Source organism: Balaenoptera musculus, chromosome 12, assembly GCF_009873245.2.
Source record: "Balaenoptera musculus isolate JJ_BM4_2016_0621 chromosome 12, mBalMus1.pri.v3, whole genome shotgun sequence".
NCBI classification, from domain to species: domain Eukaryota; kingdom Metazoa; phylum Chordata; class Mammalia; order Artiodactyla; family Balaenopteridae; genus Balaenoptera; species Balaenoptera musculus.
This window is the reverse complement of record NC_045796.1, coordinates 59,578,887-59,604,332: the sequence shown is the minus strand read 5'-3', so window position 1 is coordinate 59,604,332 and position 25,446 is coordinate 59,578,887. Positions and strand designations below refer to the sequence as shown.

General features: G+C 35.5%; 1 protein-coding gene across 2 annotated transcripts; it reads right to left on the bottom strand.

The window, feature by feature from the left end:
* Nucleotides 1-124: 124 nt before the first annotated feature.
* CCNC (cyclin C) lies at nucleotides 125-24,868 on the bottom strand. Of its 2 annotated transcripts, none has more exons than XM_036871327.1 (12): nucleotides 24,410-24,866; nucleotides 18,156-18,262; nucleotides 17,220-17,304; nucleotides 16,949-17,018; nucleotides 14,217-14,268; nucleotides 9,237-9,292; nucleotides 8,310-8,345; nucleotides 7,543-7,634; nucleotides 6,701-6,768; nucleotides 3,818-3,897; nucleotides 2,865-2,983; nucleotides 125-1,367 (listed from the first exon to the last, which is right to left on the bottom strand). In XM_036871327.1, exons 1-12 carry the CDS (start codon nucleotides 24,439-24,441, stop codon nucleotides 1,313-1,315), a joined length of 852 nt encoding a protein of 283 aa, XP_036727222.1. In that variant the 5' UTR covers nucleotides 24,442-24,866; the 3' UTR covers nucleotides 125-1,312. The 2 variants fall into 2 exon arrangements, with proteins under 2 accessions (XP_036727222.1, XP_036727223.1); XM_036871328.1 differs by lacking the exon at nucleotides 125-1,367 and adding an exon at nucleotides 1,376-2,003 and having other exon boundaries at nucleotides 24,410-24,868.
* Nucleotides 24,869-25,446: the final 578 nt, after the last annotated feature.

Here is a 25,446-nt window from a genome sequence, read left to right as displayed (position 1 = left end):
ACCATTTGAAATTAATTACCCACTTGATAAACTATGAAGGCTTTAATACTTATCCAAAGGAAGAAAGACTCAGAAGACAACATAAGGCAGATTCAAAAAGATAAATTCAAGACATTAGTCAATATAGCTGGAGAATTTACTTTTATTCTTGCAGTTTTATACTAGGAAGTCAACATTTAAGAATCCATTGTTCACAATTGATTTATAAAAAATTTTAATCCTTAAATTGTACATCAATATCCTATGATTCCAAATCTTATTTATCACTCTCCTTCAAGTCTGAAGAAAATGATCACGTAATTTATTAACTTCCACAGACAGCACAGTCCCACTGACATAACATTTAGTCTGAAGTCCTACACTCATATGAGAATTAAGAATAGCCAGTATCAAACTGGCCTGCAACCTGATTGTGTTCCTGGCTCAGGATACCTGTAGTAAATTTGTAAGTCCACACTAAGACACAAAAATAAACTAGGGTGTGTATGTCATATAAAAAACTTTTCACAGTAGAGTAAAAATAACATTAAAATGTTACCAAATTTCACTATTACGGTGTTTTATCCAATTAGCTTTCAAAATGCCTGATTAACTGAATTAAATGCAAATAACTTTGTATAGGATTTTTTTTTTATGTTTGCCCAGCATTTCAAAATGGTTATGGAATATAACTTTTAAAATGTCAAAATATGCTATACATATTGCACTTTTCTGCTAGGCTGGGCTAGTATCCTCCATGGCAAGATACCAAAACTACTGAATAAAATACGCTTTAAAATCAATAGGTACTTGATTAATTTCCCTGAAATTATCATCATCATTACCAAAACCTTCCAGGATTTTGTAAGATTTGATTCCTTAAATACAGTTTTAAAGTTTAACTTAAGGAGGGAAAAAAAACCCCTCATATATTTGACTTTTTATTTCCTTTTTTGGTCGCTCAATGACCAAAGAGAATTTTAAACAAATTATGCTTCATCTTTCCTGGCTTAATAAAAAGCAACAATTTCTATTATCCAAATTAAGAAAAATTATACTAATCAAAAGCTATTAACTTTCAAATGTCTATGTATGTCTGTCTGTAGGTCCCCTAAGAACCTTTCCAAACTTTCATAAACAATAGATTTTAATCAATCATGTACTAGAATCAAATTCGGTAAGGAAAAACTTATTTTGCAAAAATAAAATCACTTCCCAACATGCTTGACAGAAACAAGCTATTCATTTTCATTTGTGTTCCATTGAAGACATTATTGAAATCTGTCCAATGGTTTATTTCCAACTGGTCCACTACAGAATTCTTCGGAATGTTTTAAGATTGGCTGTAGCTAGAGTTCTGACTTCCATTTGGACCCTGCTCTCCTTCACTGTTCAAGTGGGGAAGAAAGAGATTTTACACCAATTAAAAGACTTGTTTTCAACACCCTGATAAACCTACTAATTTTTAAAGTTATTCCGCGCTACAACTCTACAAAACAAAGACGTTCCCAATTATAAGACACAGATGTGGAAAAATTAAAATCCAGAAGACTAACATTTGGTTTTATGTTTTTATTCTTATGTAACTTAGTGCCCTCACACATAACAAGCATTCTGGAAGTTAGTGTCCATTACACTCAAAAATTTAAATTAGGGTATGGGATTTTGTTGTCATTACAGGTATCACTCAACATAGAGATTAGAGCTTCTTCTAGACAAATTTCCTATAAAATTAAATTGTACATAGAAAATCTTATTCCTACTAATTATGAAAATCAAGAAGCGTTCTTCCAAAAAAAATTATTGTCCAAAGGCATAATAAAACCATACGTAAGTACAGCAAACCTTTATAATTAAAAGTCAGAAAGAAATCTGGTAATTTCCTGGAAAACGCTGAATATTTAAAATAAAAACTAAAACTGAAAATACCAGTAACTGTGGCAATAGGATTATTGCCTTATCTTGTCCATCATCATCTTGCAGCTTCAGGCCCTGCCACTAGTGAAGAATCACTCAGGGAATTTCTGCAAAAAATGCATCCAAAGGCAGCTGTTTGAATGACTGCCTTAAACAGCTCCTTGTATAAGTCAAGTATTAATTTTTTCCAAATGGTAACATTAACATATCAGATCTACAAATCTATCTTAATGTTATATAACTTATTTATTTTTCTTAATAAATGATTAAGATGGGTAGCATTTCTTTGTTTCCCTTCTGACCTTTTTTCCCTACCCCAAACGATCTGATGTACAGTGAGAGCTGAGAACCACTGAACTTAAATGAACAGATCCTATTAAAAAAAACAAAACAAACAAAAACACACACAAAAAAACCCACCACAACAAAAAAACCTTTTTAGGACAAGTGACTCATACTTAGCAAAATTATGTTACTGTTTGCAATGGATCTTTGAGTCACTCAAAAGCCAAAATTATTTATTTACCTTTACAATATCAGATCAATCATCTACGTTTTTGAAAAATGCTACTGAAATTTATAAATAGGATAACAGCCAGTAGTGGGGGGAAGAAGTCAAACTGACATGGAACTACTACAGAATTCTTTATCCCTGAATTTTAGATGAACTTGCCTCTCTCTGTTCTGTTTAAATTTATGTACAGTATATAATCATATGTTGAGGGATACCTGTAATAGACCTGCCATTGCATTAGGAAAAGTTACTTAACAGATGATCAGATTAATGTATTTTTTTAAATGAGACGTTCTCAATCTATCAAGTCACAAATTAAGAAAAAAGAAAAAATATGTCATGAAGTTTTGGAAGAAAGTTTACAAAAACGAAACAACATAATCTATGAAAAATTATGATAATGCATATGAAATATATAATTAAACAAAATCAGTAACTAAAGTCTACAAAGTACCTGTTTGGAGGAGGTTTTGGTTTCGGCATCTTACTAAGAATAGTTGCCATCTCTTTTCTCTCATCAAAATTCTTCCACTGCTCATACAGTTTTAAAATAACCCTGATTATTTCCAAAATCTAGAAGAAAATATTTGAGAAGTTCTCAATGGCCAATTATCAAGCAACATTTAGTATACAAAGAACACACATCATATCCTAGACATCCCTTAGAAAACTGTGAAAAGATAGTCTCTGTCCTTCAGGTTAGGTTAGACAATCCTGATAAATGTGAAAGCATGTGTATGCTCAGTCTATCCTCATCCATCTCTGCAGCTGGTTTCCTTCTACCTACTGATATCTTAAACCAAAACAAAGTAGTGAGGTACTAGGAATAGAGGTCTAAATCATGAAAGAGTATGCCACTATAGAGTACACTCCTCTAACACCGATTGTTTCAAACAATTTAATGGGAGGTAGTGCACAAAAGACTGTTTTGATTCTCTACTAACTACTCTGCACATGAGTTAAGGTGCTCAAAAACCGGCAGCTATACAAATCTGTCAAATCCAGTTTCCAAATTAGCCCTTCTTCTTAATCTGAGTAGACCTAACCTTGGATTGATTCTAGAACATTTCAGCAGAAAAGGTAGAAGGGCAAAAATCACTTTGTCAGGAGATAGTCCGTGTTACAGAAGTTTACAGTAGTCACTAGGTAGCTTTTAAAATAACCCTGGCAATTAGAGGCTACTTTGCAACCAATCAAACATAAATTTACCATTCTGTTTAATCCTAAACTGAAGAGAAATATAACCTAAATGGTCAACATCAGTTCTTCTTGCCAACACATTTCTTACCATTTCTTTACCGAAAATATTCTTAGCCTGGCTAAGAATTTTAGGCTCATGGTAAGTAAATATGACATTAACTTTAAAATGTTCAAGTTATATTCAGTTAAGGGAATTTTAAAGATTACCTTCTCCATATCCACAGAAAGCTCAGCAAACCACTGTCTGGCATCTTTCTGTTGTACAACACAGGCTACATGCAGGCAAGCTGGAGAGAAAATGAGAGACAAAGGTCCATGTTTAACTGCAAACATGGAATGTATGGACTCAGAATAAGATACTCACTTAAATTTTTATGTGTATTTTCTTATATTCTTTTAAAAAATTATATAGATTCATATAATAGTTATCACTGACCATCCCATCAACTTAATCTTACAAGGAGGAAAAGTTACTGGGCTATATATATATATTAAGGTCCTTGACATCTGCTCCTCACTGTGAGCTAGCCATGATGCAGTTGCCTTGAGAGGGCACATCAGAGAGGAAGAAGTCCACTGAGGAAATCAGAGCAGGGAAAGGATCCCTGCCTAGCAGTACGCAGTAGCGGTCAAAATGCACCCAAAAGTCAGAGTGACAAAACAAACAAACCAAAAAACCAGCCAATCAATATACTGATAAATTTCAACACTACTGTGTTTTGGTATTTCAGTTAAAAGCAGTGTTGCCCCTGCTTTTTAAAGTTATTAGCGCATGATCAAGTTAGGTGAAAACTGGGCACCCTAGTACAGAGTTCAGTGTTGTAATCAAACAGAGCTGAGAAAAAAAAAATGTAATGCACCACATACAATGTAATTATATACATTACTTACAATATAAACTAACAAAGATAGTGGAAGAGCCCAAAGACAACAGTCTACATCATAACTTTGCCTAATATAATTCCTCTCAAGCAGCCTGCCTACCCTGATCCCACACAAGCTTGTTAAATGTTATATTCCCTGGTCTGGTTACCTATATGACTTTGCTAAGAATGACATCCTAGGCAAACAGAAACTCAAACGTGCACGGACATTCTGGTTGCCCCAAGTTAAAGAAAGCTATTTATAAAGTAGGGCTTAGGTTCAGGAAGGATTGAAAGGCTAAAGGACAAATTATAAAAACAGGTAATAAAAATACAGTGGAAAATGCCATGACAGGGCATACACAGAGTAAATTAGGGAAAGAGACATCCTAAACCCAGACTGAGGTGATGCAGAGAGTGCGGAGTCGGGGACGGTGTCACTGAAGAGATGATATCTGAGCCAAGTCTTTAAGAAAGGTGAGAGTGGGAGCAGAGAATGATATATCCATAAATGGTAAAAAGAAGCTGTGGATTTTATCCAGAAATTGGGAGGAGCACTGAAAGATTTTAATTGAAGCACCAATTCTGCATTTTAAAAAGCTCCTTCTAGCTCAGAGTTTCTCAACTTTAGCACTACTGACATTATGAACTGGACAATTCTCTGAGACTGCCCTGTGCACTGCAGGATGCTCAGCAGCACCCCTGGCTTCTACTCACTAGATGCCAGTGGCATCCCACCCCAGCTGTTACAACCAAAACCATCTCCCGACATTGCCAAAAATCCTGTGGGGAACGAAATTATCCCTGGTTGAGAACTGCTAGCCTTGCTCAAGTGTGCAGGATAGACTGACTCTCTGAGAACAGGGATGCTGGAGGCCAACTAGCCAGGAAGGAGACTGCTGTGATAACCTGGATAAAAATGAGAAGGTGGCTGTGAGATTACTAAAGAGTGTGGCACAACAGGTGTTGGTTACCAACTAGATGTAGGTATCGAGGAAGATGAAAGAGCCTAACTACTGGGTTTCCAACTAAGGTAACTAGTGCTATTCACCAACATAGCAAAGACAGGAAAAAGAGTATGTTTGGGGGCAAACTGATGAGTTCAGTCCTAATCATGAGTCTGAAGGCCAGTGAGATGCCAAAGGAAGCTATCCAAAAGGCAGAGATTGATATAAAGACCAGTTCAGGAGCAAGATCTTGGTTAAATAAAGAAATTTAAATGTTTCAACACACAGAGATAGCAGAAGCCATGGGCCTCAGTGAGACTACCCGGGAAGAACAAAAACAGCAGGGATGACAAAGACGTGGCACATGGCCTTCCTACCCATGCAGATCCCAGTACTCCTTCCCACTGAACCCAGATGCCACTTGAGAATCCTTCCAGGGAGCCTCCAGTACTACAAAAGTATAACCTATTTACCACCCCTCATGTAAGAAGGTGGAGAAACATTAACATTTAAGGGGTAACTGAATAAAGAGAAACCAACAAAAATTAGTCTGGACTGGTAAAAGAATGGGGGGAAAATCAAGAAGACAGAGTCATAGAAATGAATACAAGACAGAAAGGGAAGAGAAACTAACAAGTGCCTAACATATGGCAGGCATTATTTGAAAGATAACTCGTTTAATTCTTGTAACAACTCTATACTGAGTTTTTAGTACCCTCCCCCAATTTTACAATTAAGGAAACAAACTCAGAAAGGTTAGATAATTTTCCCACAATTGTAAAGGAAGAAAAGTTTAAACCTAGGACCATCTGTTCTAACTCATGACAGTACTGCCTTCCACAGATAATAGAATGGTGGCTAACTTTCCCTCTAGCAAGGCATTAAGGACCACAAAAGGCTCCTTTACTTCACTGCTGAGGACCTAATTGGGCTCAGGAAATAAAAGAAGACCTAGTTATTTTATATAAGTTACAACTAGTATTAGAAGGCTTAATTCCAAACTTCTCCCGCTAAACAAACAAAAATGTTCTATTCAGACACTGGTTAAAATTATTTTAAACGATTTCAAAAAAAAAACTTACCAAAAAAGGGGGGTGGGGGGACAATAATCCTGATTTGTGATAGTTGCAGTTCATATTATTGAAAGTTCACATGCAAGGAATAGTCTATTACTTCAAGGAACATAAAAACATAAAGTACAATAGGGTGAAATTTCTTTTAGGATGACCTAAATAGGTATACAACAATTTAGCTACTAAAGGTACACCACATTTACATACCTAAAGCTATCATGAAAGGAGGATACAGTAGGCAAAGATCCGTTCTGTAGGTATCATTCACTATCCTCCTATAGGAATGTAAATCATATTATTACTGAAAGCAGAACTACCTCATATGATTGTACATTACCCTCCAGAGAGGGCCAGATTTCCCATATCTGTATATATTTATATCTCTTTTATATTACCGTAACACAGATATAAAGGTGAACACCAAAGGAAAAAGACGGATACATGAATGTGACAATGAATAAGCATATTTTAATGAATAAAATTACAGCTAAATATATTTAAAATTTTAAAACCTCACAATAAATTTTAATATAAGATAAACATTTTTCTAATTTTCCAAAAATTAGAAAATCAGATAGGAAACCAGAAATTATACAACGAATTAATATATATGTTGAATACCACCAAAAATATTCTGATTATTTTAAAGATAACATTTAATTTATTTTATGGAAATATAGTTGAAATCAATGTTGTGTTAATTTCTGCTGTACAGCACGGTGATTCAGTTATACATATATATACATTCTTTTTCATATTCTTTTCCATTATAGTTTAAAGATAACAATCTTAATTTTCATGTAAACAGTCTGTTTTTAATAAGAATCAAATTTTATTAGAAATATTCATCAAATAGATAATTTAAAGATCTATCATTTTAGCATTTTTAGCAGTATAGTTATTAGAATTCAACAAGCAGATATTTCACTCAACATAAAATATCTTGGGGCACTAGTTTAATTACTTTAAAAATACTAAACTTCATATTTAATTGTCAACCTTCCTAGCTAATAACATGTTACACTATGAATAACTTCTGTTCTAATTACCATGCAAGGGGAAGCAACATGTCTTCTTGGCCCATGTCCTGCACATACTGGAGCAAAGGTCTATAAGGATGATACACTATCAAGCAACAATCCTAGAAACAGTTTAAAAAATGTGTATGTATAAAAACAGATTTATTATAACACAAAAACCTTACCATTACCCAACTGATTTTTAATTGTGTATTTCAAAATGTATTTTTCTAACTCATGCTTGCTTCCCTCTTATTCTCTTAAGCAAGCAGTATGGCAGCCCTAAACTCTACTGTAATAGTGAAGGCAGTGCTCTCTCTGAAATATACCTTGGTAAATCGGTTGGCAGTCAGTCAGCATCCATTCCCTTAGAGACTCAAAGTGTCACATCTGCAACACACTGAAACCTCTTATTAGCCTATAAATCCGTAATTCCCAACTGGAGGAGCAGAATTCTGCCAAAGACATAATCTATCTTTAAATAACACCACACACATACACAAATTGTGCAAATAATTTACAGTGGTTTAATGTCCTGACTGGTTTGCTTGTAATCCTCTTATTATAGTTACTATAGAACAGAAAAAATTTCCCATCCTAAGTAGTATATACAAACTATTTTACAGGCTTCCAAGAGCATATAGGTGATGATGCCACTAGGTACTATGATTTCCCGTCACGTATCACTTGGATGGTTTTAAAATGCACCTCCCTACAATTATTTCTTTAAATTTATGACTTCACTAAATTTGAAAGTAAGTTTTACTCTATTAATCACAAGGAAGAAATATACTTACCATTAATTCTAAAAGATAGAATTCACATTCTAATATCTGTTAAAAAAAAAAGATTATAAATGTCAACATGAAACCAAATTAGATGAGTCTACTTAGTCTAACCTAAGAATGTAATTAGACATTTATCAAAAATTTTTACTAAAATTTTTTTAAATCAAGAAAACACAATAGCTTATATCAGAATGAACACGTGCTGTAAACAATTACTTGTTATACAATGCATGCAACTGTGATTATGAAACATTTTAATCCTTGTAAGGAAAAGCCAGCCTCATGTAAGTATTCTTATTGCTTTTTTTTACTTAAAATAATCCTGTATAAACTTCAGATTTTCCAATATACTTCCCACTCAACAAATGCAAAAATGTAATTATCTCCACTTAACTGTTATTCTTGTTCTATTACAAATTAATAATAGAATACTGAAAATGAAACAAAAATACAATTTAAATAGAATGAAAAAATCCCTTGCAAGGTGGAAAAAGAAAAACATGCCTATTAAAATGGCAATAGAAATGCATCTTCTAAAATAATGTAAAATTTCAAGTATGGTTTTCATTCTGTTCCATTATAGTAATTCTCAACCCCAGCTGCACATTAGTAGCCACCTGGGAGCTTTAGAAAATACCAGTGTCCAGGTTTCAAGCCTGAAAATTCTGATTTAGTTGATCCAGAGAGGCTCTGACATCAGTATTATTAAAAAAGCTCCCAACGTGATTTAATGGGCACCCAGGGTTGATAACCACTGCTACAAAGTATTTTTTTAAATGGTAGAAGCACTTTAGCTTTAATTTAGAAATAAAATCCATATTCTCGTAGAATCTGAAACTGCCATTTCTAGGAGACTATTCAGTTTATTTTAATATAAAATGTAGCTAGTTTACATACAGTTTTAACAAGTAGTTTTATTTTTTACAATATACTTACATGGTTCATCCTATAAGGAAATTCCTTTGGAAAGGCATATGAAAATCTAGTTTTCACTGCAGAAAACAAACAAACAAACAAAACTTAAACTGAGAAAATGGGGAGTGAATGAACACAAAACTTCTTTAATACAATGTAAAATATTAGAGGTAGAGCTAAATCATTTTTAATTTTTAGTAGGAGCTCTTGAATATGCTTAGGGATGCAGATTTTTTTGTTTTCAGGCAAGGGGAAAGACTGAGTGGCAGAAAGCCCTAGGCCCCCATCTATATTACAATTAGAGAGTTTCAATGATATATTTAATATATTAAGAAAGAGTTCTGCTGCTTAAAAACTAAAGGAAATGGAAAAAAAATCACTGGCTTTTATCATTTCTAAAATCTTTCCAGCTCTAGAATGGTATTGCTCTATTTAGTAATTTAGCTTAAAAGGAACATGGGTTATATATGTGTTCACAAGTATATATATATATATGTTTATATTTGTAAATATATACAGTTGACCCTTGAACAACACAGGTTTGACCTGTGCATGTCCACGCATACACAGATTTTTCCAATAAATAGGTACTACATGAACCAAGGTTGTATATGTAGATTTTCCAACTTTGCAGAGGGTCAGAGGGTCAGCACCTCGAACCACTGTGTTGTTCAAGGGTCAACTATATATATAAATATTGGAAGGATAATACAACCAAAAAATGTTAACAATAGTTATCTCTGAGATTTAAGGATTTTTACTAATCTGAACTTTCTAAACTTTTTATAATAGGTATTTCTTTATCAAAAGACATATTTTAATAAAATCATGAATATATGTGCAAAGGTCTCTAGGACTTTCTTCATACCACACACAAATATATACACACACACTCTTAGTCACTAAGAAAGTACAAACGAAAAAACTGTTAATCCTCTATCTCCTCAAAAATGGTAGGAATTGACTATTCTAACAGCTAATTTAGATAGGTAACATTTGCCAAGATTTGAAACCTAAGCCATTTAAACTTGACATTAGGAAATGTCTACTTAACCTTTCCTTTCCTCTCTTTTTAGTTAATTTAAAAATGTACCCATCAAGGTTACTGAGTTTTACAAATCCCCCCCTTTTTATAATTTTTTTATTTTTTGGCCATGCCGCGGGGTGTCAGGATCTTAGTTCCCCAACCAGGGATCGAACCTGCACCCCTGCAGTGGAAGCACGGAGTCTTAACCACTGGACCACCAGGGAAGTCCCCACAAATCCATTTAATGTAAGCAAGATATGAAGTGTACAAGCAAAACAGGTACTTACATAATGTTAACCAATCAACAAGGTAAAATTATCTCTGTATATAAAGCAAATCTACATCCCTAACCCCTGGACCTTGACACCTAACTTACTGAATTAGATTTTACCTGATGCTGTCAACTTCTCTCCTATTCCATGATAAAATTGCTCTGCGTTTTGATTTTCTACTTCCTAATTCTTTTCTTCTGACCTGGAGGAAAATGCATCTCTCCTCTCTATTGCTACCCCTACCACTTGTGCACTTGCTTTCATCTACTCAACTGACAGTCAACTTTTTTCCTTTGCACCTTTAACTATTCCTCCTCCAATAAATCTGTCCTATCACTTACTAATAATATGCTCAAATTTCCCTTTAAAGCAAAACAAATGAAACCTCTACCAAATTATATTCCTCTACTTTTTAAAAGTAGACTCTTGAGTAGGCTGCCATGTAAGAACTCACTGAGAAGGAGGCTGTCTGGAGGCCAGGAAGCTAATCATGGCCAACCAAGGAACTGATCAAGGCAGGCACTTTGATCTTGGACTTCCCAGCCTCCAGAACTGTGAGAAATAAATGTCTTGTTTAAGCCACCCAGACTTTGGTGTTTTGCTATAGCAGCTGAAGCAGACCAAGACGCCCCCTCACCCAGAATCCTCTGTTATTAACATGTTACATTGGTATGGTACATTTACTATAATTAATGAACTAAGATAGATACATTATTACTAACTAAAATCCATAGTTTATTCCGATCTCCTTAGTTTTTAACCTAATGTCCTTTTTCTGTTTTAGGCTCTCTTCCAGGACGCCACATTACTTGTCATGTCTCCTTAGATTCTGTATGCTGTGACAGTTTTCCAGACATAATTTATTTTTGATGACTTTGACAGTTTTTAGGAGAACCAGTCAAGTATTCCGTAGGTTGATTCCCTATTGGAATTATTGGAGTAATTGCTTTACAATGGTGTGTTAGTTTCTGCTGTTAACCGTTTTTAAGTATACAGTTCAGTAGTATTAATTACATTCACACTGTTATGTAACTATCACCACCGTCCATCTCCAGAACTCTTTTCCTCTTGCAAAACTGAAACCCTATATTCATTAGGCAACAACTCCCCATTTCCCCCTCCCTCCAGCCCCTGACAGCCACCATTCTACTTTCTATGCCTAGTAATTTGATTACTCTAAGTACCTCATATAAGTAGAATCACACAGTATTTACCTTTTTGTGACTGGCTTATTTCACTTATCATAATATCCTCAAGGTTCATCCATGCTGTATCACATGAAAAACTTCAAACTTTGTCTGTCTACTTCGACTCACACTCTCCTCCAATTCACCTTACATAATTCTGCCAGAATCATCTTCCTAATACACAACTCTGGCACCACCCTCATGTTGAAAAATAAAGCTTTCATAGGTACCGCCACTGACAACAGAACAAGCTGCAGATTCCTCACGGAAGACCATCTATTATATGGCCTTAGCCAGGTAGGGGGGCTATTTCCCACTATTTCCTAACTCACCATTCACTGAATGTAACTCAGTAGCTTTTCCTTATATTGATCAAACTGTTCAATGCTCCTAGACTATCTTTCCCCTGCATTTCCCCAGGTTCAAATTCTTCCTTCACCAAATTCTATTTAAGCCTTTTTGGATTCATCTAACAAATCAACTTTTCCCACTCAAAACATTCATTACATTCTCTGTTACTCTCTTATGCCACTTATTTTCTTCTGTATTAATATTTGTATATTGATGTCTTATTTTCTTGTCCTTAAATTCTTTGTATTTATTTTTATATCCACCACTGCATCCAGTACGGTGTTTTCCAGTGATAATGATGCTGTTGTTGATGACAATGATAGTAACCACTACAGTTTACTGAGTATTATGAATTGAATTATGCCCCCCCCCCGCCAAATTTACATGTTGAAGCCCTAACCCCCAATGTGGCTGTATTTTGAGACAGGGCCTTTAAAGAGGCAATTAAGGTTAAATGAGGTCATAAGCATGGGGCCTTAATTCTACAGGACTGGTATCCTTACAAAGGGAAGAAACACTAGGGATGCACACACACAGAGAAAGGGCCATAAGAGGACACAGCAGTAAGGCAGACATCTGCAAGCCACGGAGAGAGGCCTCAGGAGAAACTTAACTTGTTGACGCCCTGATCTTGGACTTCCAGCTTCCAAAACCATGAGAAAATAAATTGTTGTTGTTTAAACCACGCAGGCTCTGGCATTTTGTTATGGCTGCCCTAGCAAACTAACACACTGAGCAAAGCACGGTTCTAAGAGCTTTATTGATATTAACTTATTTGATTCTCACAACAACCGTATGACATAGATGTTATTAATATCCTCATATAACAGAGAGATTATATTTTGCTTAATTTGTCATGTTGAAAGCACTGGGGCTGAAATTTGAAACATAAGCTGTCTGGGCCATATAATACACTATAAAATTTATGAAATAAGTAAAATAGTCTACTATAAAGTTCCCTATTCATTGGTAAAATGAATATGAGTGTGCCTTTTAGCCTTTGCATGAGAAATAAAAAACAAACCTTGGTAATAGGTATTTTACATTTTCAAAAATATACACCTTCTAAAAAATCTGGAAAACAGAGACTAAGGTAAGAAGAAAATAAGGCACCTATAATCTACTCGGAGATGAGCACTGCTAACATTCTGGTAGATTTCCTTGCAGTCATTTTTCAATTTTTTTAATAATTTTGATTTTCCAGAGGGCAATTCAATACTTCACCAATGGGATATATTTGACATATTAAATTCTATGGCAAAACTGATTATTACTCTTCTATCCTCAAAATAAGATATGACATGAAAAAGATTGAATTAGATTATTACACTCCTTTCAGAAAGGGAAATGACCCCAAAAATATGAAATTCTGGCTCAGAAACAATACAAAATGCCTCTGCCTCTTCTGTGTAAGATCACAGAAGTAAAAAAAAATAATTTTAATTATCTTTTGTTAGGTGATATCTTTTTGCTTAACTTATGAAGATGGAACACAGCATAATATTATTACCTTGTGTACAATACTTTACGATTGCTACTTTACAATGTTATTTCCTTTAATGCCATGATTCACAGGCACGTAAACCCCATGTTTTTAGGTAAAGAACTAAGGCCAAAAGGTAAAGCAACTTGTTCAAGGTTATACAGCTGCTGCTTAGAGACAGAACTGGTGCTTAGAATCAGCTCTACAGACTAAAGAGTCAGCATATTTTTCTGTGCCATAATTTTCCATAAAGAGGGAAAAAACACAATCCCCATCAAAGACATAATTACAATTGCTAAAGAAATAGTTTATTTCACCCACAAGAATGACACAATAGATAGTTATGAAGCAATAAAGTATAATAAAATTGAAAAATAAAAATTCTTTCTTAACCTTATTATAAAATTAAGAGCCACAGAGTTGATGTTTTTGGCTCAGTAGTTACTACCCATTTTTAGCATTAAAAGTAATGTCTTAGAGATAATACTTTAAGTGGTTTTAAAATTTTTTGTATTTTAAAATTTTTAGCCAAATACATTAGGCATAAAGGTGATCTCACCTCAGGAGATTTAATAGACCCAACTAATCTCTCATAGGTCTCATAAACTGAAAAACATCTATGTCCTATGGAGCTTTCTTTAGAATTACAATCTTAAAGCAGGATATATTTTTTGCACTTACATACAGAAGTAGCAGCAGAAATCAATCTTGTATTTGAGACTACTCCAAATTCCTAGAAAAAGAAAAGTAAAAGAGATTAGGTACATAGTAACCCAATGAACCTAAGTATATCTGAGGTCTATTCAAAACAGAGCATTTCCTATGTTCCTCCGATGTTTGCAGTCTGTTTATCTACCTACTTGAGGAATGATGTACTTAAATCTCTAAATTTATGACCTTTCCTTAAAATTACTACACTTTAACACAAATGCTTAAATAATTTTATAATTTAATATTATTGGAAGGTACCAAATTAGAAACCAGACCCTACAGTGACAGTGCCAGTTTTTTGCACTCAAATTAGTTTCCAAGAGTTTTTAGATTCTACACTTAATTGCCAGACTAAGTATTAAGTATGCTTCCTTTCAGTTGAACCTGGACTAACAAACAGGTACTTCAGGGAATTTAGTAATAAAACAGTTGACTCTCTGAAGAAAATAAACTTTAATATCACCAAAAGAACTCAAAAGACTGTACAAACAATTATTTTTCTTTTCGGAACAGGAAGACAAGAATGATTAGCATAAGACTTCGGATGTCAGTTCCCATTTCCTCTTTGAACTTAATATACTGCCACTGTAAAAATAACAAAAATTTATGAGGTGATCCACCTTACATATAGTCTCGTTTAATTTGATTAACCTTATAAAGTTATTAAAGGATTTTTTTTTTTGGCCGTGCGGTGTGGTGTGGCCTGTAGGATCTTAGTTCCCTGACCAGGGATCGAACCCAGGTCCTTGGCAGTGAGAGTGTGGAGTCCCAACCACTGAACCACTAGGGATTTCCCCAAAGCCTTCATTTTTAAAGCTGAAAAATCAAGAATTGGTTCCTTAGCCAACAGAAGAAACTAAACTGAATACAGTCTGTTCAAAAACCTTCAACCTACATCCTTATCTAACTGTGTGTGTTTGGGGTGGGGGGAGGATATGTATGCCTGTGTATGTATTTATATTTACATTTAAACCTCGCACCACAATAACTGATACTGAAAATTAAATGCCTGAGACATCTTCTTAAATGCCATTTCAATACAATTCTCACACAACTGGACAAAACACAGAAAGATTTGGTCATAGTTAAAGAGTTTTAAAAATGCTATAACCAAATATGAAAGGATACATCTTTTTCCAGGAATAATTCTTTACCCCAAATTCTTAAAGGAAAAACTTTCACCTAATAAATCATAAAATAGGTTTCTATTCAGTAAATCATGTAACAAAAGATATTTAACACACAAGACAAATTAAAACTCCAAGTTAATCTGCACGAGTAGAAGTTTATAAAGATTTTGTCTTGGTTTCTCATACTGGTTGTCCTTCAGATACATAAAATTACATGGTAATATTTGGAAAAGCCACCCCATAATATGGGCCTTTTATAAACACCTTCTTTTCCATTAAAGAACTTAAAAACAACAGAGCTGGTTCTGCCTCCTTAAATTACCACTTACAGTTAAATTACATTTAACATTCAGGAATACAATTACTAATCTAAAGACATCATCTAAAAATAGAAACATAATACAAAGGATTCATATTACTGAAAATTACACGGATTATTATGAAGACCAGTTAATAATATCTGCTATTATTATCTGGATTTAGCTGAGCTCTCTCAAAAATACTGAAAAGGTAAATAAGGTGGGCAGAGATTTGGTCTCAGCTGCAAGTTCCCATCTCTCTTCTCTCTCCCTCACCTAATTTCTCAACCCTCACTACCCAAACCATTCCTCGTTAGAACATATATTGCTATAGCCACCCCAATCCTTGCTTTCCCTCTTGCTTTCCCTACGGCTTGCTAGGCAGCCAATCATCAGGAGGCAGGAAGGGAAGACAGCAGAAAATAGGAAGCATAAGGAGGAGAAGGAAGAGCATTCTCAGGTTATAGCAGACAAGCTGTGGCATTCATGGAATACTCCTTAGTGCCAAACAATAAATGCCTCAGAGGCAGAAGAGCAAAGCAGTTAAGAGCATGGGATTAGGAAATAGACTCCCAGGGTTAAAATACTGGCTGTCACTTATCAGCTATATGAACTTAATTTCTTTGTGTCTAAGTTTCCTCACTTATAAAATGAGATTACAACTATGTAGCCCATAGTTTGTTATAAGGATTAAGTCATAATTTGTAAGAGGAGTCAGAATAGCACATGGTACATAGTAAAGTGCTACATAAGTTTTTGTTAATTGAATATATAGAGATATGTATATATTTCTTTGATTTTGTATAAATTTCAATATTTTATATAAATCACCATCTGTTACTATTTTTACACAGTTAATGTGAAAACTGGGGCAGATTAACCAATACACGTTGACTATACTTTGATAAAGAACAGAAAACTAAGACTTCCCTGGTGGCGCAGTGGTTAAGAATCAGCCTGCCAATGCTGGGGACATGGGTTCGAGCCCTGGTCCAGGAAGATCCCATATGCTGTGGAGCAACTAAGCCCATGCGCCACAATGAGTGAGCCTGCACTCTGGAGCCCACAAGCCACCACAACTACTGAAGCCCATGCGCCTAGAGCCCATGCTCCACAACAAGAGAAGCCACCACAGTGAGAAGCCCACGCACCACAATGAAGAGCAGCCCCTGCTCGCTGCATCTAGAGAAAGCCCGTGCGCAGCAACGAAGACCCAACAGAGCCAAATATAAATTAATTAATTTAAAAAAAAACCCAGAAAATTATTTCATACCTCTACTTTGGATGCCAAAAACACACATGTAGGAGCCATTAATACAGGATCTATACTCTTCAGAGAATACCTAAAATATGATTAAACAAAGTTAAATGTCATTCATATAGAAAAACATATATGAAAATAGAATTCATATAGAAAACATTTATATGGAAAAAAATCAGGACAACTCTATGGCAAACACACGATTCACTTATATAAGGTTCATCAACATTAGATAAGAGTTTCAAATAAGCATTAACATATTCCCAAAATAACACAGCCCTACCTGGCATAGAATCTCTTGAAATAGACCGTAGCAGTGGCAATAACTTGTTGTCTTAATTTAAGATGTTCACCTAATGCTTGGATAACTAAAAGAAAAATAATAAAGTTAAATGTATTTCTGATATCATTATATTAACATTTAACAATAACTTCCATGCAGTTAAATCATGACTATATTCATTTTTAACAAAGAGAAAAACCTACACGTGCTATAAAGCTCTACTTGGATCACAGTGGTCTAGTACTAGGATTGCAAATTTGTTAAAAAATATATAGGTATGCATAAACAATAACAAAAAAACAGAAATTGCCTCATAGTAAAATCTATTCTTGAATCAAGGAGGTTGAATGATAGGTATTTCCCCTCTATCTTCTAAGTATTTTCAATGCTCTTCATATTATTACTATTATTAGACCCCTATCAACGTTATAACTACTGCTTAATAAAGTTTATAAAAAACCCAAAATGAATCCTCAAAACAACAGAGAGGTAGGTTTGCATAAAAGTGAACTGAGGGTGAGAAAGATCCTGTGACAAAGCTACCATGTGGCAGAGCAAGGATCTTTTAACTCTAAAACTCTTCCGTCCAAAGCAAACTTGTAAGATAGGAGTGACCAATACAGGATGTCAATCCAAAATATCATTTATCCTCAAAGTACTTTGCTATAGCCAATCTTAAATTGGGTTTAATGATGCATTACAAAGCTTAGGGAGATTAATACTTTTAGACCGTCTTGAGTGTCTCTGACATGTAAGATTCACAAAAGACTTTAAATCACTTTAAAAAATATATATATAAGTTGTAAAAAGAATACACATGTAAATAAAAATGTAAAGTAGGGACTAAAACAGTTCATCACAAATTACTACAGAAAAACATTTTAATTCAGAGGTAACCAACTGTACCAATTCAACCAATTAAAAGAAAAACTTTACCATTTGTAAAAAATATCTGTAATTTCCAATACTCTTCTTCTGAGAGAAACTTTAAGTCCTTCTGGCGTTCCTTCAACAGATCTTGTTTATCCAAAATCCACTGCAAACTAAAAAAAGCAAAGATTCAGACATCCTACAGAAAATCAACTAACAAAGTTACAGGAAACATTCTAAGATTGAAGAGGTTGTTAATATTCTGAGAAGTACAAAATACAAGTAACCTTGAAAGACAATATTTTTCACATTTCTTGAAACTTTGATACTGAGAATTACCTCACTAATAAATGTAAATATGCCCTGAAAAAAATCTGCTCTAATCTTTTCTCTTCCTTCTCAGTCTGTCTATCTCTCCCCACCCCCACCTCTGTCACTATTATAGTGTATTTCATTGATTTTAAGACTGAAATCAAGATGCATCTTCAGTGATGCCTAGCATTTTAATGGGCAGTAATGTTTACACTTTCTTAGCGATAAATAATGGTGAAATTGACACTGACTAATGATGCCTTAGATTTGAAGTATCTCTTCTCTCAGATGTTCATGAGTAACTAGAGTAATATTCCTACTTCACAAACTCCAATCATGTTAAAAGCTGCTTCAGAATTTATTTTACCAATAGCCGCCTCCTTCTGCCTAGTCTAGTCTATTTTTAAACAGACACGTAATTGACGTGATCCCCAAAAATATTCTGCATCATGCTTTTGTCACTCGCTATGTATTGGAAGTTTTACATCAATGAATTTGTTATTCAGCATCCTTTTAAATTGCTGCACAGCATTATGGATGGATCATTATTTATTTAGTTAATCCCTGGTGATAGGCATGTAAGTTATCATCTTTTTCACTATTACAAGTAATGCTTTAATGACCATCTTTGTAATTCACCCTTGTATATTTGATTAATATTTGGAATCATTTCCTAGAACTAATGGGTCAGTTTTGCTGGTAATTTCGATATGCATTGTCAGCTTGCCTTCCAAACCAATTTCCATTCACAGGAGTGACACATGAGGGTGTCTTAAAATACTTAACCCTACAGGTCACTGCCAATCTTTTAAATACTTTACAACTTAAAGGCAAATTAGTATCTCACTGTTTTTTTTTTTAATTTACTTCTAAGGTTAAACATTTCTCCACGCCTTTATTGGTCAAATATAGTTCTTTGGTACATCGTTAACTCTAACATGACCATTTTTCTAATGGGATGGTCATCTTTTTTATGATTAAGATAATCTTATGATCTAAAATTTGTGTATTATGGATAAAAAAATCATTTCTTTGTCAAATATGCTCTAGACATTCTCCAAGTTTAGCATGATCTCTCAATATTTAATGATTTGCAATGCAGAAATCTGAATCACGTATTTATTCAAATCTATATTTTACTTTGATTTTGTGTTTATCACACATGGGAAGGCCTTCCCTGACACAAAATGATTTAAAAAAAAAAATTCCCTCATATTTTCTAATATCCTTAAGGCTTTTTTCTTTCAATTTGTGATCAATCTGGAATTTGATACACGGTAGAGTAGGGATCCAGCTAAGTGTTTTGTTAAATGGTTATCCAAATGTCACCAAAGAATTTCAAGAAGTATAATTCTATCATTATATTTGGATCTTCTTTATAATTTCCTATTTTTAATTTGTTTTTCTTGTTCCTATGCCATCCTTTTTTTTTTTTTTTAATTTTTATTTGGCTGCACCGGGTCTCAGCTGCCACACACGGGATCTTTGTTGCTGCATGCAAGATCTTCGTTGCAGCATGCGGGATCTTTTTAGTCGTGGCATGCAGGATCTAGTTCCCTGACCAGGGATCGAACCCAGGCCCCCTCCATTGGGACCGTGGAGTCTTAACCACTGGACCACGAGGGAAGTCGCTGCGATGCTATTTTAAAACATGTAAAATTGAGTAATTAAAAACTGGTATGGAAAAACCTCCTTGCTACTATTCTTCAGAAGATTTCTGGCAATTCTATTATAATTATTATTCTAAGATCTGAACTTTAGAATCATTATATCAAGTCCCCAAAAAGGAAATTCATCCAAAATTTTCTTTGGGATTGCATTATATTTAAAGATCAATTAGGAGAAATGGTATCTTTACAATGCTGGAATTCAAACTCCATTTATTAAGATCTTTATGTTCTCCACAGAATATAAAAATTTTCTGCCTACATGTCCTGCACATTTCTTAAGTTTATTCTTGAGTATTTCATATTTTCCATTGTTATTGTAAATTAATTTTTTCCATCAACAGTAAAAGAAAGTTTTCTATTTTTACATTTTGCAACTGGTCATCTTATCAAACCTTTACTATTTCTAATAATTTTTCAATTAACTGAATTTTCTAGTTAATTTTATCTCCATATATTGATAATTTTGTCATTTTTATATCTCATTAACCTATCAATTACATTGAGAGTAGCATATTCAGAACAATGTTAAAGAAGCATCCTAATTTTCCTAATGTTTCACCATTAAATATCTGTTAGTGCTCTGATATGTTTTTATGATGTTAAGTAATCATCCTATTACTGTTTTAGTAAGAGCTTTAGTCAAGAATGGATGTCAAATTTTATTAGGTGTCTTCTTAATTCCTTTACTGTTTACTAACAGATTTCCCAATATTGACTACATTTCTACAAAATCAATGTCATTTTTTATACTTTTAACGTAATCTGGGACTCCGTTTGATAGTAATTTATATTTACATCAATATTCAAAAGTGACTGTTTTTAGTGCTATCTTTGCTAGATTTTATCAGTGTTATCGTGACTTCATAAGGAACTGGAAAACTTTGTGTGAACTAGAACAACTTTAATAGCAGATTCTCTTGAAAGTGGGAAAAAATTTACCCATGAAATAATGTGGGCCTGGAGCAATTTTTAAAGAAGTAGCTCTCTGGTAACTTTGTTTTGGCTTTCAAATTTATTTTGAAAATGGAGATAACCCAAAGGTATATCTGCGATTATTTACTTTTCTCATTCCTAATTTTGTATTTCTGTATCATCCCTTTTTTCCTTTATTCAGCTAGCATAGTTTAGTCTACCGTTTTGGTTTTCCCTTCCAAAGAACCAGCTCTTATAATTTCTGACTATTTTTTCCCTTTCAATATATTAATATCAGTGTTAACTTTATTAAGTCTGTTTTCCATAGGTTTATTTCAGTTTCCTTTTAATACTCTTAAGTAAAATATTTAATTTTTATTCTTTTTCAGTTATTCAAGATGTTTCCTTATAAATTTGGCTTTGGCCACCTCCCATAGACATGAATATACATTGATCTCATTATGTTATTTCCTAGATAATATGTAACTGTTTTCAATTTCCTCTCTGATACAATAAAGTATACAGAGTTGCTTTTGTAGTTTTACTTTTGTTACCTGTTCATTACTTCAGTCGACCAGCAAATGTTTAGTGTCCTTCTAGCTTTACTGCATCACGATCAAAGAATGTGTTGTGTTCTACTTTAACTTTCTGGAAAATACTAGGATTCTCTCTGTTCCAGAATTATCATCAATTTCTTCTCCACAGTCATTTTGTGTTTTTAAAAAGATAAATTTCACAAATATTTTAAAGTTTTTCCTCACAGCACGCAGTATGGAAGATAAACCAATTAACACCACATATCATCAAATTTAAGATTACACTGATTGGGTTTCCCTGGTGGCACAGTGGTTAAGAATCCGCCTGCCACATATATACAATGGCATATTACTCAGCCATAAAAAGAAATGAAATGGAGGTATTTGTAATGAGGTGGATGGAGTTAGAGTCTGTCATACAGAGTGAAGTAAGTCAGAAAGAGAAAAACAAATACAGTATGCTAACACATATATACGGAATCTAAGTGAAAAAAAAGCCATGAAGAACCTAGTGGCAAGACGGGAATAAAGACACAGACCTACTAGAGAATGGACTTGAGGATATGGGGAGGGGGTGGGGTGAGATGTGACAGGGTGAGAGAATGTCATGAACATATATACACTACCAAATGTAAAATAGATAGCTAGTGGGAAGCAGCCGCATAGCACAGGGAGATCAGCTCGGTGCTTTGTGACCACCTAGAGGGGTGGGATGGGGAGGGTGGGAGGGAGGGAGATGCAAGAGGGAAGAGATATGGGAACATATTGTATATGTATAACTGATTAACTTTGTTATAAAGCAGAAGCTAACAAAAAAATAAATAAATAAATAAATAAAAATAAATTAAAAAAAAAAAAAAAAAGAATCCGCCTGCCAATGCAGGGGACACGGGTTCAAGCCCTGGTCTGGGAAGATCCCACTTGCCATGGAGCAGCTAAGCCTGTGCGCTCTAGAGCCCCAGAGCCACAACTACTGAAGCCCGCCCGCGCGCCTAGAGGCCGTGGTCCGCAACAAGAGAAGCCACCGCAATGAGAAGCCCGCGGGCTGCAACGAAGAGTAGCCCCCCGCTTGCCGCAACTAGAGAAAGCCCTCGCGCAGCAACGAAGACCCAATGCAGCCAAAAATAAATAAGTAAAATAAATTTATTTTAAAAAAAAGATTACACTGATTGTAAGACTCACCATTATTTCATATGTTACTAAGAAAAAAAACTGCCATGCTGATAGCAGAAATGTTAAAATGGGCAATTTAAAGCCATGAAAACAGCATATTTCATGTCAATTTTCCTCTTTCACCAAAATCACCACCTAAAACAATGGCTTTCATAATCGTTTTGTCTTGTCTTTCATATTTGATTGTCTTGTCTTTCATATTTGTCACCTTTTGCAGATGAGGGACTCCGTGATTCTCAAGGGATCTGAGCAAGACAAAGAGGCTCCTTCCTCCAGGGCTATTTGAATTGTGAGGCAAGGACAGTTTTCAAAAAAAGCACATTTAATATTATAGTATTATATTTGAAAAGTGAAAAAACAATTGGTTTTATAAAATAGATCCTGGCCCCCTTTTGATAAGCCGACAGTAAATGAAAGCATAATGAGAATGCTTATCAAAAGGGGGCAGGATCTTTTCTTTTTTTAAGTTGAAAAAGGGCTGTAACTTCTGATAATCAACAGCTGGCTACCTGTCAATTCTCTCAGCTTCTTTTAAAGTTTGCCAGAATACTTCTTCTTCACTACCGAAATTTTCCATATTTTAATTTTGCCCAAGCAAATATTTCAGTGAGTGAACACAGTGCAAAATAAAAATATGATCAGAAGTGAAGCTTCTATAGCACCACATCTCCACAGAATCATTTATAGCAAGAAGAAAACCTGCTTTTCTGAAAACAGGTTTCAAAGCCCATTGTTTCTTTTTTCTAGTGCAAAAGGCTAAAAAACCGAATGAACAATATAGGAATCCATCTTCTTCACACTCAAAATTTAGTTACTAATGGTCTCTTAGCATTAAAAATTACTTACACTAAGATATCATCTTTATCAGGTTCTGTTCGTCTTTCAAGTATACAGTGTACAGCCTACCCAAAGTTCAACTAGTCCCATCACCCACCTTCCTACCTGCTTAAACAGATGTATTTAGAGAGAAATGTTTTCAATATTACTCTAGCTCTTCCATGGTACTGACAGAAACAAAAATTCATGAAAAAACGTTAAAGATATTGGCAAAGTCCCTGGAAAATACACTTTTAAAACAAAATATGAGACACAGACTAACGAAATGGACAAATGTTGAGAGCACTTGTCCTATACCTTACAAACATAAAACTCCATCTAGGTTTAAGGTAGTGGCAGAAAGCGGTTCATGAGCAGAAACAAGCCTGACTCCCTCCTCTCCTCGGAGTAATATTAAATCCGCACAAGACAGAAGATGAATGACAAAAGATTACGATGCCGACCAACTTTAGAAATACCAGGCAAAAGCGAACCACAACTGTCCTGAAAAGCCAGCCTCACAGTTCTGTACTGTGTCACATTTCCCATACCTGTGCCCATCCCATCCCAACCCTCACCGGCTCCGCTCCTCCTCCTCCCCCGACCCCCCGGCCTAGCTATACCAAGAATCAGAAGTTCAACTCCCGAGCCTTCCTTCTCCGGAGACTGAACCCCCTTCCCTCCCCGCAACAGATTTTCCCCCCAACGAAACCCGGCCAGGGGGCGGGGTGAGGGGAGTCGTCCGAGAAAAGCTCATCCCGCTTCCGGCCGCCGCCGCTTCCCGGGAGACTCCGCGGCGCTCGGGACATGGGCCGGGATCCAGGCCAAGGGGAGTCGCAGGCCCCGTCCACACAGCACCCCCAAGAGCCAGCCCCGGACAAGAAGACGGAAGATCACTTACTAGTGGGAGCTCTGCCAAAAGTTCCCTGCCATGGAACACAGCTTGCCCTGATAAAAAAGCACCAGCCGGCGGAGCGGCCCGCGGAGCGACCATAGACCCAGCCCTCCCGGTAACCGCGCTCCTCGATCTGATCTGCACGGCTCCGCTCCGCGGCGGCGACGGTGAGAGGAAGAGGAGGGCACCCTATTCTCCTTGACGCCGGCCGGCAACACTCTACTGTGTAAATCAGTTCCTATGCATAAAAGTTCCGGCCCGCCCCGCGGTAGCGGAGGAAGCCGACGGGGAGGAGACAGCCCTTGGGAGCCCTGAGAAACGAGACGGGAACTGGCTCCCACGAAGGCTCGTGGCTGTCGGGAGGCTCTCGCGAGAGTTTCTCGTGGATTTCGGCCGGGACTCCGCGCGGCTCGGTCTTCTGCTGGAGCTCCAATTCGTCGAGAAGGGGTGGAATGGGGAAGGCCGACGCCCTGTTTGGGCTTTCGTTATTGCGTGGTTGCAGGCTTCCAAAGCAGCACCATGGCTTTGTATTAAAGTATACGATTTCCCGACTTCAGTTCTTCCTCCTGTGTTTGGAAAGAGAGAGAAAGGTTATTTTGGCCTCGAAAACCTACCAAAACCTACCGGCACCGAGCCGAATACGTTCTTAATGGAGTTCTTTTGGAATGAAGCGCAAACTTTTAGAGCAGCAATGTTTTCTTTTAATGTTAGAGACTAACAGTTTTGCAAAACAGCCTAAAACATTTTTCCTTTATGACATATATATGTGTGTGTATTCACATATGTGTACCAAATGGAGAAACATAGAGCCAAAAATGCAGTAATTTAATTTTACGCGATGAAATCTGTATTTAACATTTCTATTATCGTAACATTGCATTTATTGTAAAGCTGCTAATCTAATAATTTGACACACCTGAAAGTTGTTCACAGACGATCAGTGTTCTGAGGTAGCTTAAGAGTATTTTCCACACGGGGGGGGGAACCAATTAGGTTGTGAAATTGAGTATGATACGCATTTTACTGAATGAAATAAAATATCA